The sequence below is a fragment of the Eurypyga helias genome, unplaced genomic scaffold (genome assembly GCF_000690775.1).
Source record: "Eurypyga helias isolate BGI_N326 unplaced genomic scaffold, ASM69077v1 scaffold626, whole genome shotgun sequence".
Classification (NCBI taxonomy): Eukaryota; Metazoa; Chordata; class Aves; order Eurypygiformes; family Eurypygidae; genus Eurypyga; species Eurypyga helias.
In genome coordinates this window covers 16,299-40,007 of record NW_010257003.1, presented here as the reverse complement: position 1 = coordinate 40,007, position 23,709 = coordinate 16,299, and the positions used below count along the sequence as shown (strand labels likewise).

At 39.9% G+C, this 23,709-nt stretch overlaps 1 protein-coding gene across 1 annotated transcript in view; it reads left to right on the top strand.

The window, feature by feature from the left end:
* Positions 1-23,709, top strand: part of MAP3K4 (mitogen-activated protein kinase kinase kinase 4) — a gene marked incomplete at its 5' end in the record, with an annotated part of 53,862 nt that overhangs the window by 20,370 nt on the left and 9,783 nt on the right. Inside the window, 13 exons of the mRNA XM_010153842.1 lie at positions 139-405; positions 2,281-2,430; positions 3,475-3,636; positions 4,688-4,821; positions 7,990-8,068; positions 10,495-10,561; positions 11,835-11,931; positions 12,819-12,935; positions 17,018-17,118; positions 18,233-18,313; positions 19,817-20,008; positions 20,700-20,770; positions 22,687-22,803. Coding sequence (XP_010152144.1) covers positions 139-405; positions 2,281-2,430; positions 3,475-3,636; positions 4,688-4,821; positions 7,990-8,068; positions 10,495-10,561; positions 11,835-11,931; positions 12,819-12,935; positions 17,018-17,118; positions 18,233-18,313; positions 19,817-20,008; positions 20,700-20,770; positions 22,687-22,803 — 1,635 coding nt within the window. The remainder of the gene's footprint in view (positions 1-138; positions 406-2,280; positions 2,431-3,474; positions 3,637-4,687; positions 4,822-7,989; positions 8,069-10,494; positions 10,562-11,834; positions 11,932-12,818; positions 12,936-17,017; positions 17,119-18,232; positions 18,314-19,816; positions 20,009-20,699; positions 20,771-22,686; positions 22,804-23,709) is intronic.

Genomic DNA, 23,709 nt, shown 5'->3' with positions numbered 1-23,709 from the left:
TTTAAAGTGTCTGTTGTACAGCTATTCAAGATGGGAACTCTCCCTGTGCTTAAACGAGGTGACACAGATCTATTTTATCTGTTATGTACAGAAAACAGCGAGGGTCACTCATTCAGTGTATTTTTATTTCTTCCACAGGTACAAATCCCTGGACTAGAGAATTTACAAGTATTTGTACCAAGTAGTATTGCAGGTGAAAAATCTGTGATTTTGCAGCTCCTCAATGCAGCTGCTGGAAAGGACTGCTCCAAGGATTCAGATGAGGTTGCGTATGAGGCCTACTTGCTGATGACCAAACACAGTGATAAAGACCACGAGTTAGGCGACAGCTGGAGTGCATGGGAGGGTCAGCCGGTCAAAGTTGTGCCGCAGGCAGAAACTGTTGATACACTGCGAACCATGCAGGTGGGTGGGGTGGTTCTGTTTGGTTTTGTTTTCCTCCCTGTTTATCTTCTCTCCACAATTCTGTGAATGCTTAGCCTTTCGGTTTAACTGTAGTAATCTAAGTGAGGCATGTGTCCTCTTGTAGGTAGTAAAAAGCTAAATTCAAGGACAGGATTGATTCATTGTGGTGGTAATGCAAGTATTAAATTCAGTGGATTTTAGCATTTTTTAAAAGGATTAATCTCTACAACGTGCGTTTTTCAGGGTTGGATTTTTATAACAGAGATACTTTCAATACCTAGTTAGGTGTTCAGTATCCAAAGTGTGGGCAGGACTGGAAAACTGTACATTTTATTAAGAAGTCGCCAATCTCCAAGAAAGTGTGGCGGTTGTGTGCTTTCCGCACACTGAGGCCTGAAAGCAGTTACTTTTGATCTTGGATGAATTGTGACATTTAAAGTTAAACTTCTGTGGAAGCTACTGGATGTAACAGTTCTGCAAGAAGAAACCTTCCCAGTCATACTTTCCTTCATCCCAAGCCAGTAGTGGTTCCCTGCCAACAGTTCCGCTACGTTCTGGCAGCTGAGCCAGCTCCAGCTCCCTGCCCCTCCTGTTCTCATGTCCGTATGTTAAGCTAAGTGAATTTTCCTTTTGCTATGTCATGCAGTTCTTTGGATCCCTACCATAAATGGGCTCTATTGTCCACAAACAGTGACTTTCCATGTCACTGTGCCTGTCCTTTAGCATTCAGGAGAACCCTAGCAATTACATGCAGTTGAAAAAGTCACTCCTGTACATACCACTGTTTTTAACATGCAGGCATGTTTCTTCTTGTTTTCATCTGTTGCCCACACTGAACAACAGAAAAATAGCCATTGATTAATTGCTTAGAGTTTTATTGGATTTCTATCAAAGTTAGCATTTCATTCAGAAAATGGAAATGACACAAGATGGAATTTGGTTTGCAAATGGTGTTCTACCTGACACATAAAGTGCACATAAAACACTGTGTTTGTGTATTTGTATGTGTGTAACACTGTTTATTAAGTTTTAAAAATACAATATTGAAAGGTTAGGAAGTAAAAAGTCCTTCAGAAAAATTGTGTCCTGTGTTTTTAAAAAACCTTTTGATTGCAAACTAGAGAAAATATAAGGTCTTATTTAAAAATATTCATAAAACAGAAGAATCCCATCAACATGTAGAGAATTTTGAGCATGAAGATATTCTTTGGGGATGGGGTATTGAAAATCTGGGTGAAGTAGGTCTCGTTTTGTGAGTAACTTGTTGCAGATGCATTGTGTGTAGTTTGAAATCAGCTGAGCTTGGTATGTAACTCACAGTGCCACCGCAAAGGCACCACCGTCTGTGACTCTACTTTTATGGACTTCCCCAGTATCAGAGCTCTGGTTTCCAAAACATATTCTTATATTTTAATAATTTTAAATATTTGAGCAAATACTATGTGGTAAATCTGTGGGTTTCCTGTTCAATAATAGGCTTTTGGATAAAACCTGCTTATTTATGTGGTGGTTGTTACCTCCATCTGCTTTAGGAAATACATTTTGCTTAGGTGCCGTGTTCCTGCGTGTTACTATTCTGAAGATAATTTTAATACAGTGTTTCCCAAACCTTTCCAGAAGTGAGTAGGAGTATGTTCCCCTTCAAAACTCACTGTGGCATTTGCCCTAACAGAGCTCTGCTAATAAGGTTTATCGAGTTTTTCGAGTTCAGTTCCCAGCATCAAGCTGTCCTGCATGAATTAAAGATTTTCATGAATAGCAACAGGAGAGGTCTTATATATTTTACAATTTTACAGTTGGAATTTGCTGATACGGGGCATGTTTTTACAGAGGGGATTTTGTTTATAAAGAACTAGTGGTATCTTGCATTCCTAGGTTGAAAAACTCCTCCTTGTAGTCATTCAATCTGCCCACCTTGTGAGTCAAAGAAAGGCTTTCCAGCAGTCTATAGAAGGGCTCATATCTCTGCACCAGGAACAGACATCTGGCCAACCCGTCATCGCCAAAGCTTTGCAACAGCTAAAAGTAAGTAGTTTTCGAGATTATCTCAGTCAAAATGGATTATGCTTTGCTCTCTGATGAGTAAAAACGTGAGGAGAGTTGACTGCACTGCTAATGACATAATTCTGCAGTTGCAATTTATGCAACCTCTATGGACTTTGCTTTCGGTACAGTGTTCATTCTGGTTTTGCAAAGGATTTGTGAGTGTATTTTTGAGCAATATTGGTGTGATCATTTTTGCACTGGGTTATGTGGGAAACAAGTCTATAATGCTGTAGAAGTATTACTAGCGACAGAATAAATGCATCTTCATATGACAGCATTGTTGAATTGAAAGCAAGCGCTTGATTTTGTAAAAGTAAGTTCTATACATTTTCATAACCTGATCTGCAAGGAACAACGTTTTTTTCCCCCATATTTGGAGAAGATGTCTGCTTTGTGACGTAAAAGTTTTTTTGCTCTTGTTTTTGATGCAGGTTTTTTTGGTTGTGTTCCTGATTTATTTATTTTTTTTTAATATGAGAGTTTTCTTTGGTGGTTGGGGGTTTTTTTTGGTGTGTGTGTTTGTTTGTTTGGTTTTGGTTTTTTTGAGGACCCAGAAAAGCAAAGATTTGTTACATTGAAGTTGCAATATCAGGTGTCTGCGTTTCCCCCAAGTTTAGTAGAAACTGTGTCCACATGCCAGGGTGAAAATACAGCTAAAGGCTTAGTTGTTACAGACAGTAAAACTAATTTTCTCTATTCTTGGTTCTCTGATTTTGGTTGGGTGTTTGTGTTTGGTTGTTTTTTGTTTTTCCCTTCTCTGTCTTTGTTTTTAAAGTTAATCTCAGTCAAGCAAACAAAACTTAATTATAATACTTCAGTTAATTATAAGACTTGCTTAGTGCAACTGCTGGACTTGCTTTGTGCAACTGTGTGTTTCCAAGACTGAGTGAATTGCGATGGCGTTAAAGTACATTTCCATTTAAAATGATGTAATTATTAGATTCATGTTTGCCGTAAGTCTTGTCAGCTGTAGAATATAAATAACAATGTAAAGCCCACCCATCCCTTCTTGTTGTTATGCAGAATGATGCGTTACAGCTATGCAATAAGATCAGCAGCGCCATCGATAGAGTCGATCACATGTTCACATCCGAGTTCGATGCTGAAGTTGATGAATCTGAATCTGCCACTTTGCAGCAATACTACCGGGAAGCCATGATTCAGAGTTATAATTTTGGGTTTGAGGTAAGGAAATGAAAACTTAATGACACATTTGTTTTGTAATTTTGGTAAGAACCAATTGAAATTTCTGGTTTTGCATTGATGCAAATAAGGCAAGTATAACTGTGTGGAAATATGAAGAATTCTAGCAGAACATTGTAAAAAAAAAGTCTTGCTGCAGAAATCTTATGTGAAAATAACTGAAAAAGAACAGACCTATTACATTTAGGCTCCAGTTATCGATGCCTGGAACGCTGAAAAGCTTTAAGAACTTGATGAATTCCGGTGTAGTCTTATAGGCTCTGCTACTTGGCAGCTTTTTAGGTGAAATCAGAAATATCCTTTGATACTGAATGTCATCATGTAACTTGGCTTCTCACAGTTTTTCAGCCCTGAATAGCATAATGCTGTAATGTGATACTCTTTCAAAGTGTATGGTGGCTCTTTGATGCAGGGAATACAGCTCTTGAGTGCCTTCCTCAGAGTGCTGATGAGGAAATGTCGTGTTCAGAAGCTTTTAGGATACTGTTTCACTGTTTGATTTGATTTGTGTGAGCTTTGTAACAGTTTTTTAAGATTGTATCATACCCTAACATACTTGGAAGGGTAGTCTTCTCAAAACCAGCTGGTACTTCTGATTTTTTTAGATTTACATATATAACTCCTTTATCGCTTAATGTTGCTTGCAGTATAACTAAAAATAAACACTACTTTGCAGTTCAATCATTGATTACAGAACTGAGCATTTATTTAGGATGTTTTTTAAAGGATGTGTACAGTGCTGAACATCAGCACATGCCCATATACACACAGGAATGCAGTATGGCTCAAGTGCTGCCTCTCACTGTAACACGTTTTGTATCATATACTTTTTTGTGATTTCTGTTTTTGTGTTTGGTTTTTTTTTTTTAATAAATACATAACTGCTTGCATGAAATCATTTTGTCTAAGAATAGGATGTGACTGTCACTGTACTGTAGGGTTTTGTTAGCCTGCAAATACTCCAGTGGATATTGCAAATGGTATTTCTGTTGTTTTTATTGATACGTGAAAAGTAATTTTTAGTTTTTTACAGTACCATAAAGAAGTTGTTCGTCTGATGTCTGGAGAATTCAGGCAGAAAATTGGAGACAAGTATATCAGCTTTGCCAGAAAATGGATGAATTATGTGCTAACAAAATGTGAGAGTGGCCGAGGCACTCGACCCAGGTAACAGCCATCTTGTTACTGCCATAGGTGTTTGTGTTTACATACTACGTAGGACTTTTCACACTGTGAATAATGTTTTATTTTATAGAGGTAGTTCTGAACTATTGATGCTTCTGGCTCTTGAATTTTGAAAGTAGTTGGAATAGTAAATGCATAAAGCCAAATGAACACTCCACCTGCTTAGCAGAAGAGTTTGTGGAACGTTTTGCCTCGTTAATTGACAGAAACTGGGAGAAGAAATAGTGGCGGTTGTTGGACCCAAACAATTAAAACACTTTAGATAAGGGTCATTAGGTTGGAACAAAAGTGCTTAGGTGTTTTGTTGTAGTTCGAAGTACTTTGTCTGTTGACAGTAGTGTTGTGCCTGGTGGTGTCTCCAATTGTGCTTACAGTTGGTGCCTTGAAAATCTACTACTGGGCACTGATGAAAAAGTTAGTTACATCACTTTGAGAATATAAGCAGAGGAACCGGGAAACTGGCCCAAGAAGAATGATACCATTATTTGGTTCATTTAGGTGATTTTGCAGCACTTTGCAGCTGGTATATCAGAAATTTAATAGCATTCTTTTGCATTAAAATAGATGCCTTATATTGATCTGTGCTAGCAGATTGCACATCAGTGACAGTTTTGTTTCCTTGAAGTGTAGGGCTGATCAGTCTGTCCTGGAGGCAGTTTGCTCTGCTTGTTGGAAGAAGAGGAGGAAAGAGCGGGTAGGCTGAACCATGTGTGGATAGGCTAGTTGGCTTGGTGACAAACAGAGCCCAACCCAAAACTTCAAAGGGTTTTTAAAGTATGTTAACAGCAAAAGGAAGACTTAAGATGACTTGTCTATTACTTGATGAGGTTGGTCACCTCACAAATAGGGACGAAGAGAAACCAGTAATTTAATGTCTTCTTCACCTTTGTCTTTAACACAAATGATGGGCCCTGGGACCCTTGGAGCCCTAGGTTGGAAGACCACGACTAGGGGAGTGATAAGCTCCCGGTCGACTTTCAGCTAGTACAAGGTCTGCTGCTGCAATGGAATGCACACAAGCGTATGGGGCCGATGGAATTCATTCCAAGATACTGAAGAAGCTGTTGGCTGACTGGCCGATGTCATTGCAAGACCTCTCTGTTTTATCAGCAGTCTTGGGAATCTGGAGAGGTTCCCCTTGACTGGAAGCTAACAAACATTGTTCCAGTTTTTAAGAAGGAAGGCCCTGGTAATTATAGGCCTGTCAGTCTCACTTCAGTTCCTGCTAAAATTATGGAGAAGATTATTCTGGGAGTTATTGAAAAACACTTCAGAGACAATGTAGTAATTTGTCACAGTCAGCTTGGGTTCACAGGGAGCAAGCCATGCCTTACTAACTAAATATCCTTTTAATATCCCTTTATGACAAGGTTAGCCACCTGGTGGATGAAGAGAAGGCAGTGGATGTGGTGGTTTTTTGGTGGTGTTTTGTGTGTGTCGTGGGTTTTTTGTTTTGTTCTGTTTTTTTTAAATAATTATTATTTTAGCAAAGCTTTTGATACTGTCTCTTACAACATCCTTCTGGACAAGTTGTCCAGCATACAGCTAGACATGTGCATGGTATGATTGGGTGAACAATTGAGTGAAGAGGTGGGCTCACAGAGTTGGAGTAAATGGGGTAATGTGGCTGGCAGCCGGTTACTAGGGTGTTCCCCAATTTGTTATTTCTTATTTAAATATTGGGTGTTCCAATGTGCGGCTCAATTTTAGGGTCAGTTCTCTTCAATGTTTTTAATCAATGATCTGGACACAGGAGTTGAGTACATGCTAGGTAAGCATGCCAACAATACTAAATTAGGAGGAGCCGTTGATTGCCTCAAGGGTAGAAAGGCCTTACAGAGATACCTTGGTAGATTATGAGTGGTGGGCAGTCACCAACCTTATGATATTTAACAAGGACAAATGCCAGATTTTGCACCTGGGGTGGTGTAATCCTGGATACATGTGTAGACTGGGGCCAGGAGTTCAGCCCTGCAGAAAGGGATCTCATGGTTCTGCTCCATGGTAAGCTCTGTGTGAGTCAACAATGTGCCCTGGAGGCAAAAAGGGCTGACCATGTCCTGGGGTGCATCAGGCCCAGTGTAGCTGAGCAGTTGAAAGAAGTGATTGTCCCACCTTACTTAGCATTGGTGCCACCTCACCTCAGGTACTAGTGCACTTTTGGACTCCCAATGTAAGAAGGATGTAAAAATATTAACAGTGTGTCTAAAAGAGGGCAGCGAAGATGGTGAAAGGGCTAGAAGGCAAGACTTAGGAGGAGCATCTGAGAATACTAGGTTTGCTCAGCTTAGGGAAGAGGAGACTGAGGGGTGATCTCACTGCTGTTTAGAGCGTCCTCATGAGGGGCAGCGGAGAGCGTGGTCCTGATCTCGTCTCTCTGGTGTTTGGTGACAGGACGTGAGGGACCAGCATAAAGCTGCGCTAGGGCAGGTTCAGATTGGATATTAGGAAAAAGTTCTTCACTGAGAGGGTGGTCAAGCACTGGAACAAGCTCCCGAGGGAAGTGGTCATGGCCCCGGGTCTGTTGGTGTTCGAGAAACATTTGGACAATGCTCTTAGATGCACTCTCCCTTTAGAGTCGGGAGTTGGACTCTGATGATCCTCATTGGTGCTTTCCAATTCAAGATATTCTATGATTCTCCTTGTATTTTGTAGCTTGCAGCTGGTAATGCTAGCAGGCCTGAAAGGAGGCAGTGGGGGAGAGCAAGGGGCGGAAGACACAACTCGCTCTAGCCAAGTTGAAACCAGTGATGCCCAGTTGCTGCTGAGGAGATAGACATGAAATCATTTGTACTTCTTCTGTCATGTTTCAGAAAGAAGAATTTAGGCAGGGGACATAGTGGTTTGGCTTGTTGCCAACATATTATGAGTGAATTGATGATACTGTTCCTGAAGATAGCACGTGTAAGAGTTGAGATGCATAGCATTGCCTGCTCCCTTTATTTGGTGGTGTCCTTGCTAAAATCAGACTTCATATGTCTTACAACTGAATATTACCTCTCATATATTAATGCATTTCTTACAAAGATTTTATCATATTTGCCGAAGGAAAAACAATTAACTGCCACTTACTGTTCCTGGATGTTGTTGAAACCCTTATGATGGCTTTAGCCAAAGAGCAACTCATTTTCTGTCTTTTCTTTGAGATAGGTGGGCGACTCAAGGTTTTGATTTTCTTCAAGCCATTGAGCCAGCATTTATTTCAGCTCTCCCAGAAGATGACTTCTTGGTATGGAATAAGTTATTCTGCTTGTTGTTTATTTCCAAACACATGTGAGGCTGTCAGTATGGGTTGTCGGGGTTGGTTTTTATACACCTGTGTCTGAATACAGATGCTGTTCTGAAACCATTGCTGTTGTGTGTAACCGATGATGTTGGTATCTCTTCAGTGTGTAAGATCCTGAATAGAGCATACTTGTAACGACTGCATTAATGTTTTCAGATAGCTGACAAGTTGCTGGTACTGGCCTGGGGCGGGGGCGGCAGTTCTGACTCCCTTTATCTCTTGGGAAATTTGACAGCAACTCCTCTGCAGTTAACAATTTATAGTTGTCTTAATAAATTTCTGAATACAAGCTTCTGAGGCTTAGCACACAGAGTTCATTTATGGGTGTGAATACAAAATGGCAGTTGTTTAAAGGTATCTCTTTTCAGATTGTGCCAACACGAAACATACTTTAAAGCATCTTTCTTTTGTTTTTACTGTGTAAAAAATAATGGACTAAAACTGGCTTTTTTGTGTGCTCTGCCTTCCCCGTTTTGCCGTGGAAATAAAATTCTGAGAATTTATTTCTCTGATCTTGGTACAGTGCTACAGAGAAGTGAAAGCACAGTTGCCACAAAATAGCAGAATGTGAGTGTCAGCACCTCTGATTTTTATTAATTTCAAGATGTGTTATGAAGTGCCAACCACATTAATCTTGTGTAACACAGAAAAGATATAGTTTACTTTTTTTTCACATGCATTTTTATCAAGAGCTCTCAGTAAGTTATGTTTTAGTCCCACGTGTGTTGTTGGGAAAGGGTTGTCTGCCTAAATGACAGAATTAAGCTTATATTTGAAATACACGAATATTTCAGCTTTAGGAAGTAGGCCCTCAACTTTATTTATTTTATTTATTTATTATTTTTTATTTGACACGTTTCTAAAACACCTGGTACTTTGAAGAGCAATACGTGTATATTTTAGTGATACTGTCTTGCTACAGATGCCTTCGGTATTTAGAGGGAAGCTTCAAAGGAGGAAAGAAGCTCAGAAAAATTTACTGTGGCCTTTGACATTATAAACTGGTAATTTTGTCAAAAAAAGGAATTGATAACCTGCTTGACCTTGAAGGAGAGTTATAAAGCAGTTATGCATTAAATAGTTATCAGTCAACAGAAACAATCTAAGATGCCACAGTACTTCTTCAAACAGAATGCTTTCATGACAGAGGTTTCACATGAACAGAAAAGAGAATTCAGAGCCAGTGTTATTTAAGATGGAGCAAAGTCAGAACAGGTGGGAGAAAGGGGGGGAAGCCAAAATCTTAACTGCATTTCTGAACTTTTGCTTTCTGAAACTGGATTTTGGTTTTTAGAGAGCATCACTTGAAGCCACTCTGATTAATCTGACTCCTGCATAACGCAGGTCACAGCCTTTCACCTAGAAGTGTGTATGTCGATCGTAACCTCTCATTTCAATAATACCTGATGTCACAGAAAAAGGACAGTTTAGATCTAAAGCTGAGATTCTAGTTCAGTCTGGGTTGATAAAAGATGCCAGTCACAGATTAAACAGGTTTTTTGGTGTGTGGTTTTTTGTCCCTTTTTTTGTGGTTAATCTGGCTTCAAGTTCCTAGTCTTCACTAAGTCTCTGAATTTCTGGAAGATATTTTGACTAGTCTGACTGCCTGGTATATAGAAGTGGCCTTCACGGCACCTGTACCTAAGAACAGAGTTTTAATTCTTTATTGTGAAGACATGTTTTATCCCTGGTGTTCTGACAAGCAGATTGAACCAGGGGAAGATTTAATAACTTGTCCAAGGCTACAGACACAGTGGACAGTACGCCCAGTAATTACGCTTAGGTTGCATGAGCCCCAGTTCAGTGGTTTAACTGTTAAACACCCTTTCCTGGAATTTTTGCTAACTGCATGGCTAGGTAAGGCAAGTGCATTTCTTTTAATATGCAGTGCTTCATACTTGTTGTTTTATGGACTTCAGTCTTGTGACTGAGGCTGTCCTACTCTCACCCATTTTCTGTGGGTCTTTCTTGGGGTGGGGAGAGGAAGGACAGAGGGAGGTTGTTGCAGCTTTTTTTAGCAACCTGCGTATTTTAATGTAATTAACCGTGGATATTTTAAAGGTCCGCTAGCTTTATATTATGAAATGTTCTTTTACGATACATCATTGTTTAGGTTTTATGGTTATGTAATTTTGACAAGGTCAAAAGGCAAGACAAGACTAAGACTTCAAGCTTAAAAAAAAAAATTGATGAAGTCAAAACCCTGATGAGGATGCAGAAGTTTAATATAATTGATAGAATGTGGGGGTGTTTACTTGACGGATTACGTACTTAACCAGTGTTGTTTTATGACTGAGTGCTTTACCATGTGACTGTTAACTCTCTGGTACCATAAAACATCCCAACTTCTTCTGGTTTGTCTTTTCTAGAGTTTACAAGCTCTGATGAACGAGTGCATTGGCCACGTTATCGGAAAACCTCACAGTCCTGTTACAGGTTTGTACCTTGGTAAGGCAGAAGTTACTGGCCTTTGTTCTGGAGCTTTGCTGCTATTGTTACAGAATTCTAGTTGTAATTTTGAAATGCTAGAAGTACCAATAAAAGTATTTTAAAGCTTTTCTGGTTGTTTATGTGAAACCATTCCTCCTGACAAAGTGTAAATATGTGGTGGTTTTACCTAAGAAATTTAAAGGCTTTACAGGTGCTTTCCTCTGATTTTTTGGTCTGGAATCCCTGTGATGTCTTAGAGATCTTCTGGAAAAGGATTGTGTTTTGTTGTTTTTAAGTTGGGTAAAGAAGCGATTATAACTTTCAGGTAGTTACAGCTCCCCCCTTCCCCCTCCGAATTTTATTGTAGCACTGCAGATAGTTCCACTTCTGGTAGACTTGATGTAAGTATTAAGGTACAGAGGAGTTACACCGTGATGAGAGAGCTGTGGGAAATAGTTGCCCAATATCACAAAATTTGTCACAGTGTAAAAAAAATATCTTTTGGCCTTGGAGTGAAATCAACATATTTGTTTGTTTATCTTGAGAAAAGGACGTTTTCTCAGCTGTGTTTCCATTTTACATGTCTCTTTCTCAGCACTGTTTCTCTCTTCCTTCTCCCAAGTCTGTTTGACTTTTTGAACTTTCAAAATACCACACCTTCTTCTTTCCTTTTTTTCTGATATCCACTTCCTGGACAGGGTTGATGGCAGAATACATGAAGGGAGGGTAATTTGACTCAGGCAAGAGTAGTTTTTTCAGTAGTTCAGTATTTCAGGAAAGTTTAAGAATTGATACAATTTTGATAAGAAAGCTGAGAAATCGACACAGACTTGAACAGCAGGCTTTCTGTTATGGTCTGAGAAAACTAATTCTGATGCAAAAGGAACATAATAATGCTGTTTGCTTTTTAATCGTTATTTGGTTTGTTGCTATTTATTTGGCTATAAGATAACAAATCATCTTTAGTCTGTGCAATTGAAATAATGAAGATCTAGTTTTAGTGAAGGAAGTGCATATCTTCTAATTGCTCGTTTTTTGTTCTCTGGAAAATTTTCATTATTTTACAGATGAGTTACATTATACAAAAATATTAATAATATTAATACATACAATATATTTATTTAAAATAGGAATAATTTGGATTTTTCTTAAAGGATAAGAAAATACATGTCACTTGACCCTGCAAAATAGGAATTCGTTTTAATTTTGTGTATTGCAGTGGCCCTAACGAAGTTTTTCTGACATCTGAGTAAAAGTGCTACCTTTTTTATGTTTGCAGCTATTCATCGAAACAGTCCCCGTCCAGTAAAAGTACCTCGGTGCCACAGTGATCCACCAAATCCTCATCTTATCATCCCAACGCCTGAAGGCTTCAGGTATTTAGCATTGCTCCAGAGTTCTGAACTGGTTTATCCTCTCTTGGCTATGCTGACTGTCAGTAACTGGACCGGCTTTTCTTTCCTGTTGAGGGCAAAGCTGGTAGAATAAATCATTATGTTAGTGATCTGAATTTTATTGATGTGCTGCTAAGGACAACATACTTTCTCTTTCTCCCCCCTCCACTTTCCCCCTTTATTTTACAGTTTTTATTGGTGCATGCTTTCTCACTTTGAAGTCATTCTTACCCCTTTGTCTTTCTGAACACAGTATTTCAGTGTAACAAGCTTTAATTCGGTGAAAACTGCCCATTGGCAAGGCTTCTATTCCCTTCCTGTTTTGAGTATCTGCGGACATGCCCAGGACAGCGCCTTTGTAGTTTAGCATAGATAAGACTTAAAGATGTAACATTATGGAATATGGTGGCATTTCTGCGTCATTGCACACCTGCTGTGAAGAAGCCTAAAGCAATGGATGGTTTTGCTTCCCATGAAAGAGTTGACGTGAGAATCAATTTCTAAATAAACCTTACCCTGCATATTTTTACGCAGAGGGCCTTGGTTTTCGCGAAGATCAGCACAGTGTCAAACTCTACGCTTGATGTTTTTTGTTGGAAGTTGCTTAGCTGTTGGCAGAAACAGTACTACTCTCAAGATTTGGAGATTTTTTTTTTTTTTTTAATTATTATTGTTGTATGTATTGACAGCCCCTGAAGCCTCCGAGACCTGGAATTATTCCACAAGAAGGTCTTTATATACCTCAAAAACTTAAAATCAGGCTTCATTACGCACACTTCAAGAGTTTATTTTCAAATAAACTTTCGACTCCATACGCTTTTAAATTTTTTTTAAAAAACTCTTTCCTGAAGTTGTTCTTCTTGCCGCAGCACGCGGAATGTCCCTTGTGATGCACGGAACCACTGCGGCGTTGCTCTCAGTCGCCCCGCTCCCGTCGGTAGCGACTCAGCTCAGCCCAAACCCGTCAGCAGTGCACATGATACCAGGTAGCTCCACTCCACGACACAGCAGCCTCATTCTATCTACATCATCCATGTAACTGTCCCCACGTACTTGCATCCCAGTAGATCATTTGGACTGTGCTTTTCCGTCCCATCGTGTCTTCCACTGGCTCCTCCATTCCTATTTTGACTTGAGCAAAATCTTATGTCTTAGAAACAGAGAAGACCGCTTTCAGGTTTAAAATGTCTGAACAACGTGGGAGTTGAAGCGTGCGGTTCTGATGTCGATTACAAAAGTTGTCTGTGAAATTAACACGTGCCAGTCAGTTCATCAGTGTTGCTTTACTAAATAATTAGGACTGATAGCTAACATTGCGCACTAAGATGCAAATAAGCTGAAGGATTATGTATTTGTCTTTTGATAGCTAACACTTTTGGTATTGTTACTGTCTGCCATAATATTTGGAAATACAGTATATTGGCAAACACAGAATTAAACATAGAAGACGTCAGGAGGGTTTTTTTATTTCTTGCTGCACCTTTGGCTTCTTGGGGTTGTGCAGAATAAACTTAGTATGAAAAAAAGTTTCCAGTATCAGGGTATGTAACGGAAACCGGTCCTGTGTTGTCTGTTTGCAGAGATCACGAGTGAATTTATTGGCAGGCCTGTGTTAGTATCTTTCCTCCTTTTTGGCTTCTGATTTGGCTGTTGCATTTCAGACTGTTGGTATTCCTTCTTTCCATACCACTGACATATCCCACAAGTTCTCTAAATTGACTTTTTTTTTGTCTTTTTCCCCTGCACTCCTGACTGTGAAAATCCTGCTGTTTGCACAGTGCTGTTATCTTTGAGGTTTATAAATAGCTTTTTGGATTCTTATTTCTGCTGCAAAGTAGCAAAAGCTCTCTTGCACAAGAGATTCGTATGAATGGAGACACATGAACTGACTGTATCCCACAGCCATACATAGTAGTTCCTTCACGGGTCGTGAAGGCACAGCAGATTGGTGACCAACATGAACTTCGGAATGATTATGGATTATTTAGTTTTTAATAAATAATTTTCAGTTGTTAGCCAGCAAATCATCGTGGTGTTTGGATTTGTTACCAGATGCCCAGCATAAGCATGTGTTAAGAGGGAAGTGTGTTGCTGCTTTTTATATAAATGCTTTCCCTGCAAGTCTTTTCAGTTTATTTTAATGGTAGGATGTGACTTGCCCCCTACAGTGGCCTCTGGATGTGCAGCTTCTGAAGCAGGGCCCCTTTTTTTTTTTTGGTTGAAAATAGATGCTGAATTTTTGTTATTCAAACTATATTTATTTATTATATATCCCTCATGCTTCAGTTTTAAGCTCCCTATTGAAAAAGACAGAGTAGGCACCAGCCTGCAGCACTATGCACTTGAAAAAGTGTTTTCAAGTGAGTAACATTCTAGAGAGTTCTCACTGAGAGCTTCTGGCAGCTTTATAAGCTGACCGGTTGATGGTTAATGCACAGATTCACAGAGTGGAAGGGGTTGGAAGGGACCTCTAGAGATCACCTAGTCCAACCCCCCTGCCAGAGCAGGATCACCTAGAGCAGATCACACAGGAACAAGTCCAGGCAGCTTTTGAAAGTCTCCAGGGAAGGAGCCCCCACCACCTCTCTGGGCAGCCTGTTCCAGTGCTCTCTCACCCTCACCTTAATTAGTATTTATGATTTACGATTTTGAAAATGCAGAACTTGTGCGAAGACTAATTATCAAATAAACAAAAAAGGTTGTTTTTCTAGAATGCCCACAGCACTTTGAGTCAAGGCATAGCTTTGAAGTTAGTTCATTTTTCAAGAGGGATACAGGAGGCTGGGTTTTAATACTTGTAGCCTTTGTTGTGATTTTATGCCACTCAGTGCAACTGTCAGGTTTATCATTTGACACGCTTGAATGCAGTGGGATACTCTTTTAATGTTTTCTGCCTATGTGTCGTACACAAGCATTGATGGAAGTGTGAAGGTTGGTATTTTGACTGTTTCTTCTAGTTCAAGAAAGAAAAGACAGAAAAGAAATGAGAATTCTACTGAGTTGCAATCAAACGCATAATGCTTTCATGGGTTGTAACACGGAAGTTGATGTGAATGCAGCATTTTATTTGAATTGCCTAGGTCTGTTTTTCTGATGGTTGCTAATAACATATTTTCTTATGCGCTGCCTGGATTGTTTAACCCCCTGTATTACCTAGGAAAAATTTGAAGGAGATAAATATTGAAGCAGAGATGGAGTTTGGGAGGCTGTCAGGGCTTTTTAGGAGTTTTGTTTGTTAAGGAAGGCAAAATATTACATATACATTAATACAAAAATATTTATAGTATATTACTGGCCTGCTTATAGATAAATGAAAATTGCAAACTTTAAGATTTGCAGTCTTATGTATTGATTTTATCTATTTGTGCTCCAAAAGAGGAGTGGAATCTTTTGGATCAAGAAAGTGTTCTGTGTGCAAGAAGTTTGGGGTCCAGCTGCTAGGATTGACACAGAAACCGAAACTTCGTACGCTTTCCAGAAAGTCTTTAGACATCTGTGACATGACTGTATGCATGAAAAACCTATGAAAAGTTGGATGCAGGAACTTGGTAAATCAGCTGTACTAGGCAGTGCGTAGTGTACAAATGCCACCATACTTCTGTTGTTTTTCTACCCCCCAAAAAAAAAAAGAATTTGGTTTAATATAACTAGAAAGTAAAATCCAAACCAGCAGTATCTGGTTGTTTACATAGAGCTTTCTGATTCTTACACACTACACTATGTTCACACTAATGATCTTTAAAATTGTTTGAGTTAGAGCTAGTTGGGGTTGTTACTCATCGTTCTATATTCACCCAGGTCTGGAGGAGAACTTTAGCAAGTCGTCTTCTCTTTTACTCTGTTTCTTTGCCTAATAACATGCACTCAGTCTTTCTGGACAGAAGAAAAGATGAGTGGCTAAGATGGGCAATAAATAGATTTTAGACACCTGTATTCAAAACTGCGGTACCTGAGGTCCTCTGTTCAGCTACTGCCTCGTTGAAGAGGTGGTTCAGCTTTGCTTGTTTCCAAGCTCCTTGTGCATCTGGAATTGTTGCTCTGTGTGTGCTGGGAATAACCTCAGCCTTCTTGCTGATTAAAACCTCAACTTCCTGAAGATTTTCACTAGTTCTGTTTCAGTTCCCCCTCAAACTTAAAATATGCAGTTGGCAGCAGTAGGGAGTGCAAAGCAAACATTGTACTGAGAACATCTGCATGGGAATAGGGTGTCTTGGGTTTGGGTGTCTGTTCTCAAGATTGTGATGCTTGTGTCTCTTTTTTTTTTTTTTTTAACTGTTATTAGGCAATAATTGGATACAATTCAGAAGCTACTTTAGGGTTGTAGGGAAGTCCTCTCACAGGTGTGTGCACTTTGTGATGCCAGGTATCGTTCACATCCCTGAAGTTTTAAGGATTTAAGACTCATTTCTCAGTATTGCTTCCCTTTCTGTCCAGCATGCTTATTGGTTTGGGTCTGTTTTGAGGTACCTAAGTCTGCTCTGTGTGGTCTGGAAGAGCTAGGCCTCCAAGCAGTTAAGCTGCTGTCATGTCACACTGTCCTTCCTGTCAACTGGCTTGTGGCTATTCCTACTGGTTTTGACTTAATGACTACAGACTGTGACTTGCAGCACAGTGGGACCAGATGTGTTCAGTTGCCACCCTTCACCTGATAATGTATCTCGCATTATCACCCAGCTGACACCCAGTGCCCCCAAACCTGGCCCCAGCTGCGTCCTGCAGCAGCTGCCTTAGGAGTATGTTACAAGCCATTAAAATGGATTCTGTTGTTATGGGCAAGTAACAGTGTCAAGTAGTTTATGCTTTTGGAACTTAGGTTTGGGTTTGTTTGTTTGTTTGTTTTCATAGAGTAAAATAACTTAAATTACATAAAAAGTCTTCCTATGGGGGGAAAAATAGCATAGAAAGGGTTTTCACTTTACCTCTCAGCATCAGTTTTTCTTTTATGTTACTTTCATGGTTCATGTCCTCACGTTCAGGGGTTCTTTCTCTTTAAAACTGCAATTAAATTGCTACTAGTAGTTATTTAGTGCGATGCTAAGTTAATCAGTCCGATGGCTCTTTTTAACAGGGGTTCCAGTGTCCCCGAAAATGATCGACTGGCTTCAATAGCAGCTGAGTTGCAGTTCAGGTCCCTTAGTCGTCACTCCAGTCCCACTGAAGAGCGAGAAGGTGACTGTCACAGTAACAGATTGTGACCTGGATGTGCAGATGATTTATGTCATTAACATATTTATCTGTTCCCAGTACTTTCACTTCCCCCCCCCCCTTTTCCCATTAAAAAATCTTAAATTTTTAACTTTTAGCTTTAAATTTTAACTTTTAACTTTGTATTATCAGAGGAAGCTCTTCTGTTTTCAAACATGTCTGCTATTCTCTTACCTTTCATATCGTTTCTGAACTGCACCTGAAGGGATTTCCTGCTGTCTTACTAAGTTACAGTGTGCAAAATGAAACGGGTAACGTGACTGGTGAACTATACACCCCATCCAATAGTAAACTTCTAAGTGCTGTTAATGAGGTATGAACTAGACCCATCAGGACAGTTCTTTAACTACAACTGCATTATTCATGTTACAAACACTTTCTGTCGCTTGAAACCTGGAAGAAGAGACAGGGTTTGTGACTTGATGTCCCAGTCAGGGTTCCTGCTTTGGGTTTCCCCTGTAGATGTGGTATTTATTACAACAAACACCTTGGAGCGTTAATTATTAAGACAGCGTGTTGTGGGCAAATTAAAATGAAGTACAAAATCCCAAGCGGAGTTGATGTTGTGGTCATCCTGCAAAATGAAGTGGATTTTGAAGAAAGAAACACCTTTAAAATTTATACCAAGAGGTGGGGGGGATTTTTTGGTTTGGTTTTATTTTTTTTTTTAAGTAGATGTTGAAAATATCTGCCTCATGCTTCTTCCTGGTTTTTATGTGTCTATGAATGGGAAACTGGCTTAGGTTGGAATGAATCAGCTCTTTTTCTAAGGAACCTTAGAAGGTTGTTTTCCTACAGATTTCTTTTGTATGTGATTCTGAGTGCCCTGACTTGAAGTGCTTCCCTCAGTTGGGGAAGCAGATATCTTTTCCTGTATGAATTAAGGTCTCAGAACACCTTTCATGATTTTTTTTTTCCAAAGATAAGTAATTTTTTAAAATTCAAGAACATATATTTCTGTATGGTTGCCTCTCACACGTGCAGGGTGTATTAGTCCTGCTGTGTAAGATCTCGGTTGGTGGCATCATCCTTAATATGAGATAAAGCCACTTTTGTGCTCACGGTATTATTTCTCTAGAACCGTCGTATCCAAAAGGAGATTCAAGTGGCTCGTCCCGGCGGAGTTGGGAGCTCAGAACTTTAATCACCCAGACCAAAGGTAGGTGCTTGGGAGTCACTGTACTGTAATGTCCTTCAGCTGGTGCTGTAATAAAGGGTTGAACCTTAATGGTGATGGTGAGGAGGGTTTCACAGCTTTGTGCATAGGAAGGGGAAAAAGTAAAATCCTGATTGCATGTGGAAGAGGCTGCTAACAAAATCACAAGGTGTACTCTCTGTGGTAGGAGTTACTAAACTTCATAAAAGTTACATCCTTGCAGTTGTTGAAGGATACCAGCAGTGTGCTGCAAAGTGAGTACATTTATTACTGCAGCAGTGGCCGAAGTTTGCTGCCACTGTTCCATACCCAGTTATGAATGGCAGTCGGGAGCACTTCCTCACTTCCCAAGATCTCTCCCCAGCTTGGGATTTTCTTATTTTGGGTGTCCTAACAGTGTACGATCCTACACTGTTTTCCCTGTTATGGGGTCCCTTCGTCTCTGTCCTGCTGCTTATTTTCATGAAACTTAAAGTAACTCGATTACTTCAGAGACTCCCATACTGTACAGACAGAAACACGCGGCTCAGTTGCGTATATTCTGGCAGGGTAGAACCTCCTGAAACACGAGAGGAAAGTTTTGTGTCACGTAAAGAAACTGGCCTCTCGTTATGGGGCTCAGAGAGAACACAGCAAAATTTTTTTTTCTGAAATCTAGAAGGCTTATTTTTTTTGTTCAGAACATAAACACTGGAGGAATTGAGTTTGTTCAAACTAGAAAAGAAGAGTGGGGAAAAGCTTGAAAATTTTGAGAAGACTATTGCAATGGGAACTGGTTTTACTGTCCGTGGTGAATAAAACAAAGATTTTGGCCTAAATCTACAGCGAGGCAGTTCTGGTGTAGGTGAAGTGGTAAGTGGGCAGTAGAATGTATCATTTGGGAGTATCAGTATCTCCGTATTTTGGAGGCTGTCAGAAACAGGTTAGACTGCTGTCTGTCAGCAGCGACAGGTTTGTAATTTCGGGCTTTACAAGGAGGAGATAAATAATGCCACACAGATATTTCTTGTGGCCTCACTCACTAGGATTCTGTTTCATGGTAAGGCTTGAAAGCTGGAGTTATGGAACACCTCTGCATCTTTGAAATAACAGATGCTGTGAGTTTTCCAAGAAACCTCTCATATCTCTGTAGAGCAAATCCTTACCTGTCCTTCTTTCCTTGGTGCTCTTAATGACCCTGACATGTTTCCACTGTCTGTCGGTGGTTAGTTACAAGGCCAGGTGCAAAGCAGTGCGTTGCATCTCACACATTTCATTCCCTTGAATTGAGTAAGAGATGATTAGAAAAGTACCAGTATTCTCTTTTCACTTCAGTTTCATATGGGATTCATAAGTGATAGTGTCAATGTGATTGCTAAAATGTTTCATTCTTTTCCTACGTCTTAAATTAGACTTGCAAAATAGTCGTCTTCTAACTCGGGTCACTTCACGTGATACCAGAAGGTAACAAAATACAACCACGGCGAATATTTCTCAATCAAGGAAATTGTTCATCGCTCTTTTTAGACACTGCTTCCAAGCAAGCACCGATTGAAGCTGTTCAAAAGTCTGTTCAGTTGTTTGAAGAAAGGAGATACAGAGAGATGAGGAGGAAGAACATCATTGGCCAAGTTTGTGACACACCGAAATCTTATGATAATGTCATGCATGTAGGTTTGAGAAAAGTGACTTTCAAGTGGCAGAGAGGAAACAAAATTGGTACGTTCATTATACCTTCATTTATCAGGCTAAAATACCAAGCTTAGTATTTCTGAGGGAAATCTAAGACTGTCCTTTGAAATCTTGGGTCTCCGAGTAGGTCATATCAGCTTTATTGAAATCAGAATGGTAAAATACAAAATACTGTTGCAGCCAGGATTTCCTTTAATTAGAACTTCAGTGAAGTTTTAACTAGTCAAATAACAAGAAACAAAGGAGGAGAAGGGTGTGGTCAGGACAATTCCATAGGTATGATCCTGCAATTCCTGCATGTGTTTAACCTCATAAAATGTTTGAGTTCTGCTTTTGGAAGAACCAGAAATATGAATGGAAATGAGCACCAACTTTGGGATTTGTTTAATTTGCCAATATTGTTGGGTTTTTCCCCTTATGTGATCATTGTTTACTCTCTGGTTTGGGATTTGTGAGGGAAATTCCCGTATTCATGGGAAGTTTTCTTTCAGGTCAGCCTGTTTTTGTGCTGGTTTTGCTTTCAATCGACTTGAATTCAGGACTATGAATGTAGTATTAGGTGATAGGGGTTAAAAGCTCCTTGAAATTTTAAACAACAGTAAAGGTAAATAACCTTGGCAAGCTGTTTGCAGTGGTGTTTTCTCACTGCAGTCGATGTACATGTTGCTTACTGAATGCAGTGTAATCGATCTTTCCTGGTTTTACTTTAATTCTGCAGGTGAAGGCCAGTATGGGAAGGTCTATACCTGTATCAGTGTAGACACTGGAGAGTTGATGGCAATGAAGGAGGTGAGTACTCTGCATACAAGGGCCATGGCTGCCCTGGGGTTTTTTTCCCAAGCCAAATGCGCGTGACTGTTGTTGGCTGGCTCAGAAAGGATGGGAAGACAAATTGTTTGTTTGTGTGGTCACATCTGCTGTTATCTCTTGTTCCTCCTTAAGTTGCTTAACCTTTTTTTCAGTTTACAACTTCCAATTTAAATGTGTGTAAAATGGATAATCTCGTAGGGATGTTGTGAATTTAGTGAATGCTTGCTTAACATGTGTGAACTCCCACTAAGGCAACTTAAATCATTTTGGAAAGAGTTTTCTGATCAGTGAAGACTATACACAAACCTATATTCTACTTTGCAGTGTTTCCTCTCCCATTTTATTCCTTTTTTTCCCTAGCATTTAGAGCAAAAGATAGGAAGTGCCACATCAGACGTTTTCAGCTTCTCCTGTAGTTTCAGTGAGCTAGGCTGAGTCACAAAACTGTTGACTCACCTGGTGTGTACAGAAAATTTAATTTTCAGGATAGAAGTAAGTAAAGGTGTGTAGGCTTAGAGAAACATTTTTCCTCTACAACACCTTGGGTTTAAAGATTTTTGTATTGTTTAGTGTTACTACATTTCTGCAGATTACACACGTGTGCTCTTCAGCAGAAGCTCAGAGAAGTTAAAGGGACCTTGTTGGAGAGACACTCCGCTGGGAAGCTGCATACACAGTAGGCTGCCTTGTCCTGCTTTTAACTTCCAGAAGTATTTCACCAAGAAACTTTCCCTGCCTCCCCACTGTGAGCTCAAATGCAAACTGTTTGCAACTTCCAAATAAAAGGCTTTTCTGGATTTCCTTAAGAGTACCTTGAGAGAAAGCTTTTTTGGTTGTTGTTTTTTAATTATTTTTAATTTTTAAACTAGTTAAAAACACGGCAGTGTCCCCGCGCCCCACGATTTCTTCAGACTTTACTGTCTTCACCCCAGTGCTGTTAAAAATATCTTCAGGTTACAGTGGACAAGCTTTACTACAAATCCATAATAATGCAACTTTGAAGTGTTAGGAAATATGTACAATACTTGAATATAATTTCTCACCTTTTCGCAATCTCCATGTATTTAATTTCACCACTGAGTACAAACTGTATCCTGGAATTGTTACACAGAACAAAACAATTGTGACATCCTGGCAACCAAAAGTAAAATATGTGCATTCGTTTCTCCAGCAGTGGTCCTGTGCTCAGTTAGTGAAGTTTCTGCCTTCTCCCAGTATGGTAAAAGTTCCATAACTTGGTATGATTTTTGTCTTTGTCTGAACAGAAGCTTCAAATCAGTTTTTCAGAAGACTTGGTAATTTTTCCCTCAAGGAACAATCCATCCCAGCATAATGTGGGAGAATTAATGAAAACCCATTTTTCACCAAAACCTTTACGGCTGGATTTGTTCCATGACACAGTTTTTCCTTGCAGCTGCCTCATTCTCCATGAAGAAACACCTCAAAGAAATACCTTGGAATCTACCTGGCAACTATTTTTTCTTGAGTGATCGCTCTCACTGATGTTACTTTCACATTCTCTTGTACTATCTACCATGTTTAAGGTAGAAGGCAGGCTCGGAAGAGATGTGCCCACGTGTGTGTGCATATACCTGAGGAACAGCGTTTTGGTCTTACAAACATGATGATTTATTAACTGTACATGTCCTTGTCCAAAAGTAGTTTGGTGTTCTTTTCTGTTTTAGCGTTTGGGGTTGGAAGGGTGGTATTTTGGGAGTTTCATAGGATGATGCTGTTTAAAAAAAAAAAAAAAAAAGCTTTTTGTTTTTTTTTCCTGGTTTGGGTTTGGGGTGGGGCGTTGGGGGTTTTGGTTGGGTTTTTTTGGTTGGGTTTTTTTTTTTTGGTTCCTTAGTTATTTGAAATAGTGGTGAAATAATGAAATATCTTTCTTACAGATAAGATTTCAACCTAACGATCACAAAACCATCAAAGAAACGGCAGATGAACTGAAGATTTTTGAAGGCATCAAACACCCTAATCTTGTTCGTTATTTCGGTGTGGAGCTCCATAGGGTAAGAAAATACAAATTATTGGGGCTTTTTTTTATAGGGCAGAGAGAAAATTTTAAGAAGCTTTGGATCACTGGAGGTTTTACTTGAGAACATCCTAGTTAAGCTCAGTTGTTTATCTGTGTGAAATGCAGTGTGTCCTTTTTAACCCTGAATGTTGAGGTCTCTGAAACGCAGTTTGGGTAACATTTTTTGGAACTGGTACACGAATAGGGAAGGTTCAGAGTAAGTGAAGAGAGCAAGCAGTGCTGGAGCTGTGCTGTGCCGCTGTTCTGTTTAACTGCCCTAAACGCAAGCTGTGTCGTGTACGGTGTGGTAGCTGTGGGTGTAGAGAAAGAGTAGACAACCTGCAGCGCTTCGCAGTTAGCAGCAAAGGTTGTACCAATATCTCGTTCATCCGTGGAAAAATTTTGTGCTGGCAATTAGATCTTGATGCCAGACAAGTATCTTAAAGAACCAGATCTTTTGGAATTCAGCTTTCATCACTTCAGAAGGAAAAATGAGTTTCCTTGCTTGAGCAGCAGATCTGATGGAGCCTGGTTTTCTTACGGAGTTGGATTCCAGAGCTGCGTGCTGAGATACCCAGCTTTTTATTGCTCTCTGCTTCCCATGTGCCCTTCCCGCCTCCCGCTGGAAGTCTCTGGCCCTTCCTGGATCTCTGCCCAGTGGGGTGGGCAGGGAGCAGGGACGCCTGGTGTCTGGCTGGAAAGGGGCGTGTGGGTTTGAGTGATCTGCTCAGTGTGAATGAGTTGATTTGCTGACCCGTTGTGGGTTCGGAAGGGGATAGAGGCTGCTTTCTGTCTGCCTTTCTTTGCCTGGGGACACAGCTTTGGGTTATCCGTGCCACTGGGTCATTGGTTTCTCAGGGTGGTTCTAAGAGTTTGGCATCTTTGCCATCTTGTTGTATTA